This window comes from Nothoprocta perdicaria, unplaced genomic scaffold, assembly GCF_003342845.1.
Source record: "Nothoprocta perdicaria isolate Ctin4 unplaced genomic scaffold, notPer1 scaffold_39, whole genome shotgun sequence".
In the NCBI taxonomy this organism is placed as follows: Eukaryota; Metazoa; Chordata; class Aves; order Tinamiformes; family Tinamidae; genus Nothoprocta; species Nothoprocta perdicaria.
This window is the reverse complement of record NW_020455632.1, coordinates 3249735-3267118: the sequence shown is the minus strand read 5'-3', so window position 1 is coordinate 3267118 and position 17384 is coordinate 3249735. Positions and strand designations below refer to the sequence as shown.

Below are 17384 nucleotides of genomic sequence, written 5' to 3'. Positions count from 1 at the left end.
CGCTCATCTATTGGCTTTTTTCCACTAATGCTCTGATCTCTATTATGAATTTCTGTCTACCTTATTTTTAATTTCTTCACTAGGGCATTTATTCTTATAATTGCAGAGATGATTTTGCTGTCTTTCCCTACAAATTCAGTTTCAAGTTTTCTTTGCTAAATGTTTTGTCGTTAATCATCTTTGCATCATTAAGGAGGCCAAAGCCCCCATGTGGACAGTGAATGACAGTGATCTGATCTCCGTGCATAGATGAATCCTTAGATATATTCTCATGAGGAAGCAGAGTGCTTTTAATAACCATGTCTTATGATCTGTCAAATGTAAGCAATCTCATTCTGCTTAAACAACTGCATTCCTCTGTTATTAACTGTAACACAGGGTATCTCATTCTGTGTAGTTTATTTCTATACATCCTTCTGTCTTACCTTGACAGTGCACTTTTCCAGGATAATTCTGATGCTCTGCTTTGGTAGACTATCTGCATCTTTTAGTGTAATAGTTACTATTGCAGCTATTACTTTAGAGTGTTACTTGTGCTAGTTAAGGACTGCAGTAAAGACTGGGGACACATTTAGTCAGGTACTGGCAGTACTATGGAGACAAAAGCCTGCAATAATGCTTTCTTATGTCATACAAGGCATTCCCACAGAAACTGCACAAATTCTTCGTCTCCCACTCCCAGAGTGCTTAGTAAATCTGGCTGGAAACAGAACAGTTTCACAACAGTCTGATATTATGAAATACTTGAGAAGTATTTTAAAATATGCAAAACTTTGGCAAGTTTTATTTCCCATTCCTGGCCTTCTTAAAGGTAAGCTGGACAATATACAAGTAAATTGACAATTTGCGGGTAAATGTAATAAAAAGGAAAAGTCCATATGGACTGCCTGATTGCTTTTTTTGTTGTTGTTGTTACCAAGAATTAGATGTACTGTATGGGAGTGTAAAGGTCAGGAGTTTGGCTTCAATGTGTCAGAGGTTGTTCGATCTATCATCTATCTGTTTTCTGCCCCATATTTTACGATCTATTTCTAAATTCATGACTGAAACATCAAGTTGCTGATCTGCAAACAGGGTTTTGCTCATYGTTTTGGGACAACACAAGGAGAGGGTAGAGGGGAAGAAAAAGAAAATAATTTCAGTGGGAAAACTATTGCCAAAAACTACTATTCTCACAAGCCGCAGAGCTGTACTTTAACATTCTGTAATATGACTTTATTTCAAATGTCCTCTCATTGCTAAAGTCATATTACTTGAACTGCAAGACRATGAATCCCTTCCCATTTAAGTTCACAGGTTGAATTGAATTGCCCTGAAAAGTGCAGATTTTGTTTTTGAAAATGTGTTTTCCTCAGGGAATCTACTATCATCTCATTTTCTTCCTGGTAAGTTGCCCATCTTATTGTAAGGTTCTTCAGAGGAGTGTACAAGTTGCTTTTCCAGTTTATCCTTTGCCCTTGAGGAAGCAATCACTGTCATTCCTCAGAAACACTTAGAACACAGTGGTAAAAAGTAATAATACCAAACAGCAGAGTAATCTCCTATGGGGAAAAATACATTTTCTATTGGTAATAATTGCCAACAGCAGTTTTGGAAATATCTTCTTACTTATTGTTTAAAACATCAAACAGAAGGAACTGTTTAGAAGCATGGATGACAAAAGTAGGAACATGTGGCTACACACAYGCACATACACACTAGTAAAAATGTTGATGTTTAGGGGTTTATAAGATGGGACATTGACTTTGGGTTCTGCTTCCAGATCTGAAATAAGAATGAAAATACATTACATTAATATACAATAATTGTCACTGCAAATAGGCAGTAATAGCTGCATTTGTTATGATGGACTTCTCCAATCTTGTTGGTTTCATCAAGATGAGAACTATATATGAAAATTAGTCGTCTCCACTTCAAAACGCATAGTAGGGACTGAAGGCAAAAATACAAAGTTGTTCCATAGCTATTTGTAGGTGCGTTATGAACAACACATGCTTTGTTGAGAAGAGTGAATAAGACTACTTTACCTTATGTTGAAGCATGCCAAGGTGAAGTGGGTATATAMTGGAAACTGAAATGTCCATGGACTTAATCCTGCCATAAGTTACTCAGGAGTAACTCCATTATCTTCAAATGACCTTAGAGGTAGACCTTAGCTGGAGAAATTCATCTCTGGTTTACACTTTCACGTTCCCTGGCAGTTGGCCATGATGATGGGAGTTCCGCTGGGTCCAGGGTTTTGGTAGTGCAAAGGATCTGCTCTCTTTTTTGAGTGGAGTGGGTGGAAGGGTCTGTCATGATGGAGGTGGTGCTCAGATCGAGGGGGACTTGCTGAGATGGGTAGTATGTGCAGTGATTCAGCATCTCTGCATCACAGTTCCTGMCTGAGCTCTGATGTAAATTAATGTGCTAGTCTGGCCAAGTGTTTAAGCTTTATTGAAGTCATCGTAAGTGCTTTTCTGGATTAGGGCCTAAAGCTGACCATTGCTTGAGGAGTCCTGACAGAAAGCAATGCCCTCCTTTGACTGGGGTGAATTCCCTCACAGGCAAAGTACATTTAATTGGCACAAAAGGTGAACTTGACACTTCCCTTCATCCACTACTGCAGAAACCATTCCTAGGTTCCCTACARCTATAATGCTATTTTTTATATCCCATTTCCTTAAACACAAAACCACTGTTTTCAATGTTGACTTCAAATACACTTGACCATTGCATGGARCAATCTCCTCTACCACTGAGTTTGCTCAAGATAAGTCAGCATTTCTTCTGCAGAAGCATAAAGACTATATAGGGCTTTTCTCCATATCAATATGATTGGGTTAAAGAGTTAGTTGGAAAAAAAATGAGTATTAGTGGAAATTTTCATGAAAGAAGCAGCAGCAAAGCAAAGGCTGAAATACCATTTTAGCTGAGTGCAGGTATTATGTCCCAGAATAATGCTCCTCTAGCCATATGGAATGATAGGGGTTACATTAGTTAGCACCTTTCTAAATATCACTCTCCAAAAACTTCACTCCAAGACACAAATGCCTGCAGCCAACCCACAGGCATTGCTATAGCACTTCCTTAAGTGCTTTGCTGGAACTGCCTGGAAAAAAATATTTGCAGAGGGTCTATGTTCGTTTGACAATGCAGTTAGATGAATCAAGTTAAGTTCTCCATCACTGACTATAAGCCATGGCAGAGCCTCCAGCTCTACTTCCGATACTTCCTATGGGAGTGGAGACAGACACCCTTGGACAGAAGGTGTGATGCTAATCTGAATTCAGCGGCCTTTGTAGTGGGCCCAGGGTAAATAAAATCCCGCTCTGCAGATGACTACATYTGACACTGGCTCCCGCGGTGCAACTGCAGCGGGTAACATTTAACTGGCGTGTACCTGTTTTCCACATCCTTTCTGCTTTGCGGATGTTATTCCTTCCTTTTTTTTCATGCTATTTGCAATGTATCATTCGACTCATAGCAAGTCTGTGAGAGTAAATCATATCCCTGGAGATGAAATCCCAGCGGAGGTGAATAAAAATCCCTCCCCCCGCTTCCAAACAAATCCCAAATGTGCCTCACATTTCATGGAAATGATTAGCAATTCCACTATCAAAACATTCACGCCTTATGAGTAATATTTATGATGGGAGTCTTTTATGTTGGGTTTTTCCCCAAGAAAGAAAAAGAGTAAGAGAAATAAACTCATTGAGAAATTTCCACATTATTAATATTATTTTCACAAGGCTTTCACAGGAAAGTAAAAGGTTTCGCAAGTAATAAAAGCCCTTGTTAAACTTTTTCTTTCTTTCTCTTGGAAATGGGGTCAATTATGAAGCAAATTGACTTTGAAAAGTAAACAGGAACATAAATATATAAATGTCATTGCCTTCCTCCAGGAATTTAATGTGAGCATCCTACTCTTAAATAAGGAAAACTAATTCATTCGGAAAAAAAAAAATAAAAAAAGAATAAAGCAGATACAAGTTTTTTTTCCATTAGTTAAAGTGCTGCCTTGGTAAGGTGAGTTGTCTGACAACATTAAATAAACATTTTAGTCAGGYATCACACAGGAAAATAAACAGTAGCTGGGGAAACATGAAAATATTAAAGGCTGTTATTCTTTGGCCCCTTTTCCTGCAAGGCAGGGATAAAATATTAGTGTGTTTCCACAGGTAAGGAAACACTCTCTTAAACACTTCGCAGAAATATATATTGCCATCATCATTTAAAATGTCTGAAGTGGCAAAACTCTGCAGCAGGCAAGGACTTCAGCAGGGTTTCACCGAGGCTTTAGTCTCCCATAACATCCTCATGGGGAAGTTCGGGAAGTGTGTGTTACATGAGCGGACAGKGAGGTGGATTACGAAATGGCTGGATGGCAGAGCTCAGAGGGTGGTGATAAATGGGGCYGAGTCCAGTTGGAGGCCTGTGGCCAGTGGTGTCCCCCAGGGGTCAGTRCTGGGCCCAGTGCTGTTCAATTTGTTCATCAATGACCTGGACGAGGGCACGGAATGCACCCTGAGCAAGTTTGCAGATGACACCAAGCTGGGTGGAGTGGCCAACACTCCGGAGGGCTGTGCTGCCATCCAGAGGGACCTGGACAGGCTGGAGAGTTGGGCAGAGAGGAACCTCATGAGGTTCAATAAGGACAAGTGCAGGGTCCTGCACCTGGGGAGGAATAACCCCAGGCACCAGTACAGATTAGGGSTCGACCTGCTGGAGACCAGCTCCATGGAGAGGGACCTGGGAGTCCTGGTTGACATCAAGTTAACCATGAGTGAGCAGTGTGCCCTCGTGGCCAAGAAGGCCAATGGGGTCCTGACCTAAATCAGGACAAGTGTTGCCAGCAGTCAAGGGAGGGGATCCTGTCCCTCTCCTCAGCTCTGGTGAGGCTACATCTGGAGTATTGGATGCAGTTCTGGGCTCTCCAGTATAAGAGGGATGTGGAGCTCCTAGAGCGGGTCCAACGCAGAGCGACAAAGAAGATTAAGTGATCTGAGCACCTATTTTATGAAAAAAGACTAAGTGAGCTCGGCTTAGAGTCAGTATGCCCAGAGAAGACTGATAAGGGATCTGATCAACATGTCTAAGTATCTGAGGGCAGAATGTAAGGAGGAAGGGGACAAGCTCTTCTCAGTGGTGGCCAGTGACAGGACAAGGGGTAATGGGTGTAAGTTGCAACACAGGCAGTTCCATCTCCATGTGAGGAAGAACTTCTCTCCTGTGAGGGTGGCAGAGCCCTGGAAGAGGCTGCCCAGGGAGRTTGTGGAGTCCCCTTCTCTGGAGGTCTTCAAAGCCCGCCTGGATGCTGCCCTGTGCCACATGCTCTAGGTGTGCCTGCTGGAGCAGGAAGGTTGGACTAGATGATCTCTAGAGAGACCTTCCATTCTCAACCATTCTGTGATTCCGTGACTCAGCACAGCCAGGCCCACCAGTAGGCTACCTGGCATTGCTGGCAGTATCTGGCAGTAACAAGTTTGCACATRAGCAAAAATCAGCTTGCAAAAGACAGCTGTAGAATTTCCATGATTTTAAGATTTCAAAAATTTGTTAGATGCTAGTGAGAAGTAGTAGAAGTTGGTGATAGGGAGGGAGATTTGATGCTGGACCATTTTGTCCAGCATCATGTCCTGTTTAGTCTGTTAGTTTAGTTTCTGCATATAATCCTGATGTTTTTTAAAACAGAATACTTATCAGAAGAAATAAAGCAAGTCTACTTTAATTTCCAGAGCTTCGATTTGATTGAGGTTCAAAAATCAGTTTGAAAAATTACTAGTCTAGGTTCAAGGGACTGCAGAGCTGTCCAGGAGAAGGAGGGTAGCTTTTATTCCCACGTGCTCTATGAAAAATGTAGTTATAGTTTTGCAAAACAGGACTTGAAATCCTCTGTGGTATCAGCTTCTGTCCCTACTTAAAAATGCTCTATCTGTACTTCAGCCTGTCTAACCAACATGTTTTGTGGAAGGTGCTCCTGCCTAAAACACATTATATAAGGCTAAACTCTTCATTGAACAGTTTCAGTAGACAAACTCTTGCTCTGGGATCTTCTACGTACAGTTCTGCTATGTTCTATGCCTGTAATTTCTGTACCCTCTCCTCACTGCTAGTCTTGAATAGTAAGTTCTTTGTTAAAACTGAGTTAATATAGTGCTTGAACCAGTATGACCTGGAGCTGGACTAATGGAGTGATCTAATACAAGCAAATAAACTGATATAATATTGCAGAAACTAACACTAAACAAAAAGCACAGTTCCCTCATCAATTTGAAAGTTGTTTATATTGTTATAATATAATTTGCCATGTCTCTTTAACGTGAGATGCATTAATGGAGGGCTTCTCTTTCATGCAACTAATATGGAAAGAGCTTTATCTTATGTGCCGAAATTAGAGATGCTCTTCGTAACTTACTGTTTGGAGGTAGATTTTAATTCAGTGAAAGAAAGGAACACSATGTTAATTTCAAAATAAACCAACAAAAGTAAACTAAATTTTAGCTATGTGGTTATATGACTTCCTAAAGTATTCTTCAGGAGGGCAAAGCACACTTACTTCACCACTTCAGATAGATTTCTTTATGGATTGCTTAATATTAAAAAGAAAAACTAAATTCTGAAAAATATCAGTCAAATTTGAGGGGCAGCTCTTGGATGCCATAGAAACAACACCGTGCACTGTCCTAAAATGAGCATTATGGTTATGTCTACAGCATGTTAGTTCCAAAAAGGAACTCCTACCAATTTCCCATCTTTCTCATCAGGAAACAGAAGGGGAGATGTGAAATGAATTTTCAAATAAATAGGAAACAAGGGACAGGCGAATCTATAGAAACCAGCAGTTGTAAATTGTAATTCACTCCAAGCACAGGACATTCTGGTTGTTCTAGCAGCAAGCATCAAGACTACATGGACAATTCAGGTTCAAATTGCTTTCTGATGTCTGGAGCAGAATGAGCTGCCAGTAGATAAACACAGTGGGATTTAACTCCACTAATTTTAGATATCTAGTAAAGATAGGCTCCCTTTGTGGTCAGGAGAGAGAAACAGTCATCTGCAGAGTGTGATTCATCTGACCTGCTTTAGATGCCAACAATTTGGATAGTATGATGTCTGCATGCGGTCAGATGAAGACCACCCATCATGTCATATTTAATATCTCTTTGTTCAAGGAGAGAGAACTGGAACAGAAAGACATCTCAGGACATGACAACTCCCAAGGTTGGAAAAATTCAAACATAGATGAAATTTTTCAGTTGTCTCCCTGGAGACAAAATTTTAAAATAACTTAGTTAACTCAAAACTTTATGGTCCATCTTCATAGTGGGCAGCAGATGCTGGAAGAATAAGTTTCAGCAACTGCTAATACAAATCAGTTTCCCAAATGCTAATTCAGACTTCTGATTTTTGTTTCTATGATGGAGCTATTTCCCTCTGTCACTCCAGGCATTAAGTCTGACATCACATACAGTCAACAGAGAGAGGTAGCTACAGCTGGAAAATAGTCCTCAATACCTCATTTGGACCTATGCAGTGTTGTGGACTGTATATAACTACTAACTTAGGCACCAAAGTAGAATGCCTAAAATAGTCTTCATACCTTTTTTTTTTTTTTGTGCAAAATGAGTGAAATCTAAACACGGAACTCAAATGCCTCCACAATCAGAACAAGACAAAATCTGAATCCAGGTTCTGAAGTTCAGTCTTATGTCCTTGTTTTCTTATAACATCTCTTGGACTCTTAAAATATAAAGAAGTCTACTGTCTCTAGTTTTGAGCTGTATAATGTTTTAAACACATCTGAAACCCTCTTTCTGCAGTGTTTGACTTCTCCCTTTCCCAACCTGTCTACATTCTGTAGCACAGACCTCCACCGGCCCCGCAAGACCTCAGCAGTCCCCTGCTCTGTGAAGAGGTTAAACAAACAGGGAGATTCCTCAAGGGAAGTCACAGGTTCAAGACCACAAAGGATGGCCGCAGTTGGGCCAGTTGGAGGTTTTTCTTGCTATTGTGCTTATCTGTATCTTCACTGTCATCCAGACRTTAACCTCTGACCCATGAGCCTGCCTCTCGAAAAAGCCTTGCGGTGTTTCACTATTATGTAATGTCTGTGCTTTTGTGGAAATTTTACAGAAACAAATGGAGGAAGTTTGCCAGTCAAACTGGTGGACAATAAATCCTGTCCCATGTAGATGGAATGGTTTACTGTCACTGTAAGGTTGCTCCTGGCATCGGTCATTGAAGAAATGTTTACAGATTTCAACATGCTGGAGTGCCAAAGTATTCATGTACTGAAGAACTATACASGTTTTTTATAACCATTATTGTACTAGATGCAAATATCTTTTTCTCGATGGCCTGAATAAACAGAATGACTGTGTTTAAGACAATTCAAGGCCACTAATGTCTCATTTGGCTATCTATTCATCTCATAGATTCATGAGTATCAAAATACCAGTTTGCTATCTGTAATACTTTTACTATAAGTCAAACCAGGTAATGAAATCCTATTCAGATCACTTCTTTTCTTAAAAAGAAAAAAAAAAAAAAGAAGTCTTCCTGCAATCCCTGATCTTCTGCATCCTCAGTTTTCTTTAGTCCTTGCTGCTCCTCTTCAGACTTCTGCATTACTTCCCCTCAGGGACAGGATTTCATATTGTGACCTTTTAGGACAATGTCACCACAACAGGTTCTGCTGCTTGACTGGGGCTACCACGAAGCAGCACTTACAATGTTAAGACAATAGAAAAATTATTTTGGGTAATTAGCAGGAACAAACAAAATTTGAAGTGGGACAGAGTACAACTCTTCCAGCACAGCACACTAACCTCTCTGACTGATTCTCCTCATTAAGGGCCTGATTCTGCTCCCACTGAGCACAGCTTGTTGATTTCAATGGGAATAACACGATGTCTTACAGATTCATTATAATTAAGTTTTCAAATCTCATTTCCTTTCAATGGAGAGAAAACATATTGTTGTGACTAAGCTTTGGATGTGGTAACAAATCCCTGGCAGGTTGATCTGTTTTAACGGACGTGTTAGTTTTAAGGAAACTTTTACCATCCTTTCTGCCCTTAATCACAGCTTTTATTACAATTACAGTAATGCAACAGATGTACATGCCAAAGGCAATACGTGTATTTTTAATGAGTTGACATGCAACCTTCCTGGAGAGGAAGAACAACTTCTTTGCTCAACATTTCTGATCCATAGCTAGCAGTTTATTATAGGACAAGAAATCCACCAGAACTATATTTATCACAAACTCAGAGGCTCCTCTAACTCACAGATGAGCARTTCCATAAAACAGCCTCTGTTGCCGTGCTAGATTTAGAAACTTTTGCTGAATGGCTACATTTTCTATTGTCTACAAAGAATAGAAAAGAAGGTTAACAGGCAATATCCGGAAAGCTGTAAGATTATTAATCCATGCATGTGGTCCTGAGTCACTGGGGCTGTAAAATATCACCAGTTTCCAAAGATGAAACCAAAGAAGAATTCTGCTCAAGCCAGATGATATTACAAGCCCAAAGGAACCAGTAAGCCCTACTGATGAAAGTTTTACAAGACAGACTCACAGAGATTTTCATTCTTGTATAATGAATTTAGTCAATAAACTGAATGTAGACAGAGATCACATCACACAAGATGCTACAGCCTGGTTTCTTGCTTCAGTTTTACATCTTAGCCACAGGACAGACACTGGTGCACACAAAAATTACGACAGGCTGACACACAGGCAAAAAAAAAAAATGTATCTACACCAGGGGACTACAAGAACAGGTTGAAGACTTGGGTACACGCAATCCATGTGCTGAAGCATTCCTGGCATTGTTGTGATCCAGGCCAAAGACCATTTCCAGTACAGGCCAGGATGTGGTTAACCTCTTTTGAGAAGTAAGAGCTTATCTGTGTGGTACAGATGTGACCTTGCAAATCTTCACATAACCATAACCTTCTCTAAGACAAAACTGTCAAAGTACGGGTGACTCTATGGATGTTTTCATCACAATAAGAAGAAAATAGTACATAGTATCCAAAAATGACAACAAGTCAATAGGAACTCAAGCAGCAGACAATATGATTTGTATTAATTGTTTAAATTATCGAGGAACCTGATTTGTCTGTGTATAGAATACTGCAATGAAAAAAAAAAAGCAGTATTATGTTGAGTTTGTACAATACACAAAGAACTGTCTAGGTCTGACAATAAAAATGCTTGCTGTCCATCTTGCCTACAGTCTCTGCAGTCCTACAAATGAGTCTCCTATATGGGCCAACACATTCACAGACATGCCCCGAAGCTGAAGTCCTTGCAGTCACAGAGCTACTGTGGCAAACCTGCCTGGATAATGGGCAGGAAGAATTACCTGAGAGAAGGTAGAACACAACTGGAAACCCAGGAATGTGTTTTTACCTCTTTTAGTGCAATTGAGACTTCTTTCTTGTTGTTATCACTGTGCTAGCATATGAATTTTGTATTCCACACTGTTCTTGACTGCTAACTTAGTCAAATCCTATAGGAACAATGCCTGTTCTGGTTTTCCTTTCAAATCTAGTATAATTAATCTGAAATTGTTCCCTCTCTTGAAGCTGTGTGCAAAATGAGCATACAGTAGTATGACGTAGCACTGGAAGAGCTTCAATCTTCTGCTTTTCTTCGTATGCCCAAAGAGATACTGAAGGTTCTTCTGTGCATAAGGGACCATCTATTTGCCTCTGTAGGCAGCCRGCCCTTTTCTAAATTTATCAGTATTCAAATCCAATTCCAGTCTTACAAAATCTATACAGCTGGCTGAATCATATAAAGAAAGACAAATGAAAAAGATGTGAAGAATGCTCTGTAAAACTAAKAAGTGATGCATTTCCATTATCCAATACGACTGAAATGCAAAAAGTAAACAAACCTGAGTGACACAAATTAGACTGTAAATCACGTGAATCACCATTAGCACTACAGGTCAGAGTTTTGCTAACAAAYATATACTCTTCAGAAAAAATATTTTAGCTGTTATTTTCCCATTAAGACTTTTTTTTTTTTTTTTAATGAGATTGACTGATTTTTAACTTTTTCTATGCCTAGTGTTTGAGAAAACACTAGACCTGTTCTCCTTAGGAATGCATCCATGCTTTAGTATTAAGATTTCATCTMCAAAATGACATCAACCTTTAGCAAATGAAAAATACTGAAGTTGGTCTAACGATAATGATAACGATAATGATAAAAATAAAAAGCTCTCACCAATGCAATCCACACTGAAGAGATTTACTGAGGTGGTTATGGAGGACTCATCACAGGATTTCATTCCTCGCAGGGCAAAGCGCACCAGGGAAGCCTTGACTCCCTCCGGCAGGAAGGACAGCAGGTAGACGGGCATGTAGAGAACGTAGCGGAGCTTGCAGAGCAAGGGCGTCATGAGCTTTCCTTGGGGTGACTGAGCCATCCGCTCGATGGTTGGGAAGAGCAGCACCGAGCGCAGAACCTGCGAGGCCACGAGAACAGTCGCTTTATTTAGTAAAAGAGGGAGGCAGTAAGAAGCTGGYAAGGAAACATTGAGCTCTGCGAGCCCGGCACCAGGTTGGGAAAGGGATGCCCAGCAGCGCGCGCTCCRGGACTCGGAGCTGGGATCCCACCAGAGGGCAGTGCGCAGGAATGTCACCACATTTCTCCCATCCTGCAGGGACTGGGAAAGTGAAGCATGAGACACAGATCCCGGCTTTTACATTTGCGGATCATTAGGCGCAAATTGCTATCATCTGTTGACAACTCAGCATAAAGTAAAAAGACACAGTTATTAGTTGCTGCTTACTGCACACATTMTTCAGCATTTTATCTAAATTAGATTAATATATTCTTTTTAAAAAATTATAAATAATTGTCTTTGTTAGCAAGTGAGAGTCAGCAAGCAAATGTCCTGCATCTGAATGTAGCTCCACTGGGTACACAGGTGAAAACCAGGCATGCCAGGACCAGGTGCTTATGAGCTCCGGGCATTATAATGTAGCCCACAGAAGAAATTCAGGAAATATCAGTAACTTGCTGTACTGCAATATTTCTGCAATATTTTAAAAGTGCTATTTATATCAGCGACAGAACTATTTTAAGAAATTTCTCCGCTTTCCAGCTGATATGACTTTGACTTTAGACAAAGAAAAATTCATTCGCAATCAGTCTTGGGCCTCTTTTTATTAAAGGCAACCACCAGCTGAAGTATAGGAATGCAGGACTTCTCCTAAATTATATGGTAGTTTTGTGATATTTCAGCTAGGAGCTGAACTCAAACTCTTGTGATCTAAAGCAGATTTGACCTGCGTTCCCAGGCACACATTAATCCTTTGACATTACAGTTTATAGATACAGGATTAGTTGCTTGGAGAGCTGCACTAACCACTGGGGGAAGTTGCTAAACCTTGAAGGCAAAAGAAGGACAAACCAAGAAAGCTGTTTTAATGTCCCTTGCATTCCTGCATTAAAAAAAAAAAAAATGGCACACAAGTTTAAAAGATAGTGGTAAAATGGAGGGTAATTTTGTTTAATTTCTTCACTTAATCTCTTGCAGACAATAAAAGAGAAATGTAAAACACATTTTTCMAACATTCAGCAACTATTTTTTAGTTTACTGCTGGATTGCAGAGCCAGGATTCTGAAATGTGTGTTTGCCGGCAGAATTGCTTAAAGATGTAGTTTCACTTCTTTGCAATACCACTATGGATAGAGCAGATTTTAAGTATTTTAGTAGAATGATACACATGTTCATTAAAGTAGTATGTCATATTTATGCTTTGAAACAAGTGAACTGGAAATACACGGGTATAACAAAGGAAATCAATGAGATTTAAATACCTATCATCAGTCAATATTTTCTGGCTTGTTGCACGTCAAAGTCTCACCTAAATGCAATATATATTAGTTGAAATCACTTTGATGATCGAGAAATGTATTCAGGCCACAACTTACAGAAATATTTAAAAACCACTGTTTGAAGACAGACAACATTACATATTATAAAGCACCAGACATTGCTACCATTATGAATGCCACTGTATATATTAAGTAATAAAAGCTAATCACTCCTTTGTGTATGAAAGTCCTTCCAACACTTTCTGATAGAAATCTCTTGTGATAACAGTCAGTCAAACCCCCAAAAGGTCATATTCAGATTCACCTGTATTACTCCTAATTCAAAGCCTACTGATGTTTATTAGTTTAACATGCAGGAGGGCAGAGAGATGGCAAGATAGAAACACTAGTTGCAGAGATTTTAAGAGGAATTGTGGATTTCTGAATGTTGGCTGATGAATCTACTTCAGGTAAACTTGGCCTGTGCTAATGATTGCCTGAGTGTTTCAGGTCTTACCACTTTTTCTGTGCTAAATTTCAATGTGATAAAAAACAGCATGAATATGCTTACATTATAGTGAACTGTCATGACAACTACCAGTACTTGTAAAATAGTCATTTTTTAAAGAAATTTCACAGTTATGTAACTAACATCCTTAGATTTCAACACTTAAGATGATACATACCTTTGCAATTAAAGTTCAATGTATAAGGTGTACTTTCTCTCTTACTTTGTCACAAGGGCAGTGTCTTGCATTTCCATCATAAATCTTTAACTTTTTAAATTACATGGGGTTCAAGAACTGAATGGCTACTGGAACAGGACACAGTCTTTCACATTTTAATATTTTAGGACTCTCATAACAACAAAGAATGAGTATTATTTGCATGCTCCTCACATAACACAGTTCTGGTCTCAGGGCACCTCAAGTGGTTACAAAATACCAAAAAGATTAGCAGGATGCTGGACTTGTACACAAAGAAGAAACTGGCCTCCACCCCAAATATATTTTACCATTTCTGCCTTCAATGAAGACACTATCTGGGAGGTGTGGGAACCTTKAAGGGTTTCAGTTGTCACTGTTTATGTACTTTAGTGTCTAGAGCTATCAGTTCATTGACTTCAGTTATTTATGATCCTCACAATAAATTTTACAAGGCAGAGAGAAGAAAAACTACTTAGTTAAGAGAAAGAGTAGGTCCTGAAAGCAAACAATACGAAATGCCCATTCCCTGGAAGCATTGCATTGGGCAAGGAGCTTTGTTTAGGCACTATAAATGTTAGGACTCCATGTGATCACTGCTTCATATAAATACTAAAGAATAAACAAATGCCTCCTGCAAACTACATATATATAAGGAATGCATATATTGCTTGGCTTTCTATCTAGCTTTCTATCCAGCTTAATCAAATACAATGGCAGTATGAAAACTAACAGCTATCACAGAGGATACCTTCTTTCCTCCACTTCTCTCCACTAGGACAAACATCTGAAATTCCACCATACACTTGTAAATCAGGAAAAAAATCTCACRTGGAGATTTTTTCACACTGTAGAGCTGGGCACTTGTGGCATTGGCTAAAAGACCCACATTTAGGTAACTGCCCTATTAGAACAGATTAGAATATAGAACATTTTCTTTTAGATTCATACATTTTCCCTWATGGAATCCAGAGGAGAAACTTAGATCATCATCTCCAAAAAAGTTCAGGGCACTCCCACCCAAAGCAGGGTCTATAGTGACAACTGAGTATGTGCAAGTCTTGAAAGGATAATTGCWATTTCAACATGTTTTTGGATTTGTTGAAGCAGCTGAAATATTTTGTTTTGATTAAACARAGACACAAAAACAAAAAGCCAATTTAATTCATAACAAACTGTTTATCACTGCACAATTTATTAAGCACAACCACATTAGCAAAAGATTTTTGTTTATACAATTTATACATCAAACTCATAAAAGTATGAAAATCAAATCAAGCAAAAACCCACTCCTGTTGACTAATGCCTTGCATGGGAAGAATTGAAAATGTTTTCAGCTATAATTTGACGTTTGTGTGGGTATTGCTACTTGTTTTAGTGACTGATAACGTTGAAGATATAACACCACATGTACAAACTCAGCTGCCACCTACAAGAAGCCTTCAAAAGGGTGACATGATCTTCAGAGTGTTACCTCTTGTGATGCCAAGGAGAACTTCAGAAGTTCAAAACTTTTGAAATCAGAAGTTTTGATTACAGATAAGAAATTCAGGCACCTTGGGTATAATTTCTTGAAATTATATCACCATGTCAAATGAGGGACAGTAGCTGTGGCACCTTGTGGCTTGCTCTTAGTATATATTGACCCTTTACTAAGAGAAACAAAAAGGTTGCTCTAGAGATAGAGTCAATGGCTGCTGAAGGGTCACCTCCACTTTTGAGTGGGAAGTATTTTGGAAATCATTCCCTGTTGTGGAATAATCTGATCTTAATAATTTGATGTGTACAAATGGTTAACAAAATAAACGCCACCAGAAAGCATGTAAGAGCTGAATTCCATACCAGTTACATAAGCCACACGTCACAACGAGCTCCAGAGATCAAATCAGCTGGCAGAAGCACGAAGCCATCTATTACTTTTTTATAGCCAATCCCTTACACTGACCCATGTTAAGCAAAGAAGTATCCAAGCACAATTCTAAAACTCCCATGTAGATCCATGCAGACACTCATCCTAGATCCATATCAACCCCACCAGGATGTGGGAAGATGATTTCAAAACTCATGGTTGGAAAGAAAACGAATGAGGAAGCTCTTTTCAAACAGACTGCTGATTCCTTCAAAAACCTCTGAAAARCAAACACCCTTTTTCTGTCAAAGTAACACTTATATTGATATATTTTAGTTCATCCCATATACTAGTTTATTATTTGTCTGCTGTGTTGGCAGAGGAGAAGCCATTATCTGTCAGGTGAAACCTAGTAAATTTTTCAAAGATAACATAATGATGCACTTAATGGTAATCTACAGTCTACCCTTGACATAGAGTGCCACATTAATCACAGTTTCTTTTACTCAGTATGCAGAAACCTGCAGGCAAAACAACTAGGGTCATGCAAGTATACCCTGGTTTATTAACACAGCTGTGCTGAGAAGTTTTCCAAGGAAATGCACGTGACAAAACAGCATTTGCTTATGCTTTCCTCTCACCAAAGCAAGACTCTCTAGACTTGCCGTTTGTTTGCCTTGTCACTATGCTAAACACAATCCAAAATTCTGTGGGTTTTTTTTTGTCTGCACACAGTACCTATCAATAATGAAGTATGTTTTAAAGTCTATAATCTTTTTCTCCTCAACTGTACACTGCGAGAACTTATTTCGTTTGCTGTACTGTTAGTTGCCTATCACAACTCAATCTGCAAAATCAAAAGATTTTGTAACAGGAAAAGGACTAAAGAAAGAACATYAAGTTACAAAAAAAATGTTATATTGCTGGTGTGCAGGAATGCCATAGGAAATGTGCACTTCCTTGTTTTTTTTTTTCCCTTTTCTTTTTTTCCATATGGATCTTCTGTGACCCTGAATGAGTGTTTTGGCTTTTTGTTGAACATTGTACCCGCAAGAGAGCAAACAGCTCAAACACAGTAAATAGAGAATCTCTTCACGGAAAATTTTGAGGTGCTTTATAAAATCTAAGGTCCACAGAGAAATCTTACTGTACTTACTTTATGGGTGAATGAACTAAAATTCAKAAAGTTAAGTGAGTCCACACAAATATCTGTAAGTAAGAAGACATAAAGCAACTATGTGGCAACACGTTCAGCTTTAAACAAAACTTACTATGTGCAAATGACCAAACTTTTTTAGAAAACTTTGTGTTTTTTCCAATGTGAAGTCCCATGGAGGCTCATAGCTGCTTGCTTCCAAAGAGCCTCCTATTACCACACATAGGCCCTTCCAAGATGCTATCATGGGGCTGGGGCCTTTTCATGCAGTGAACTTGATTTCATACTTTCAGTTTAAGTTTTCTGCACTTTCTATTGGTTAGTACCTGAATTTCCATTTTGGCACCAGCTCCATTTCATTTTTTCCCATTCCTTTTCTTTCAGATCTCTGATTGTGTTATATACAGTCTGTGTGAATGACTAAGTGACAGAATGAAAGATTTTGCTTGAATTTTCTAAGAAAATGCTTGGAATATGAGGAGCATAGTTTGCTCCTTGCGGAGCATAATTTGTTTCCCAACTAAGTGTAGCTGGTCTAAGCAGTTCTCTGTGTGTATGTAGTTAAAACTGTAAAAGAGACACCTCRTTCTCTTCTGATGGACTCAAGGAATCCTCACTCCCTAGAAAAAGCGAACTTTTGAGTGCCATTACCAGTATCACATTTGCCAGCTCCACTTTAGGAGAGGGCATTCAAATTTTCATAATTTGGGAATATTTTGGGAATAATTTGGGAATATTTAATAATTTGGGAATAATTGGGAATAATGGATTCACCAAGGGGAAATCCTGCTTGACTAACCTGATCACCTTCTACGAAGGAATATCTAGCTGGATAGATGAGGGCAGAGC

At 39.1% G+C, this 17384-nt stretch overlaps 1 protein-coding gene across 1 annotated transcript in view; it reads right to left on the bottom strand.

The window, feature by feature from the left end:
* Window positions 1–17384, bottom strand: part of LDAH (lipid droplet associated hydrolase) — a 113042-nt gene that overhangs the window by 24242 nt on the left and 71416 nt on the right. The window contains exon 5 of the mRNA XM_026044875.1: window positions 11228–11468. Coding sequence (XP_025900660.1) covers window positions 11228–11468 — 241 coding nt within the window. The remainder of the gene's footprint in view (window positions 1–11227; window positions 11469–17384) is intronic.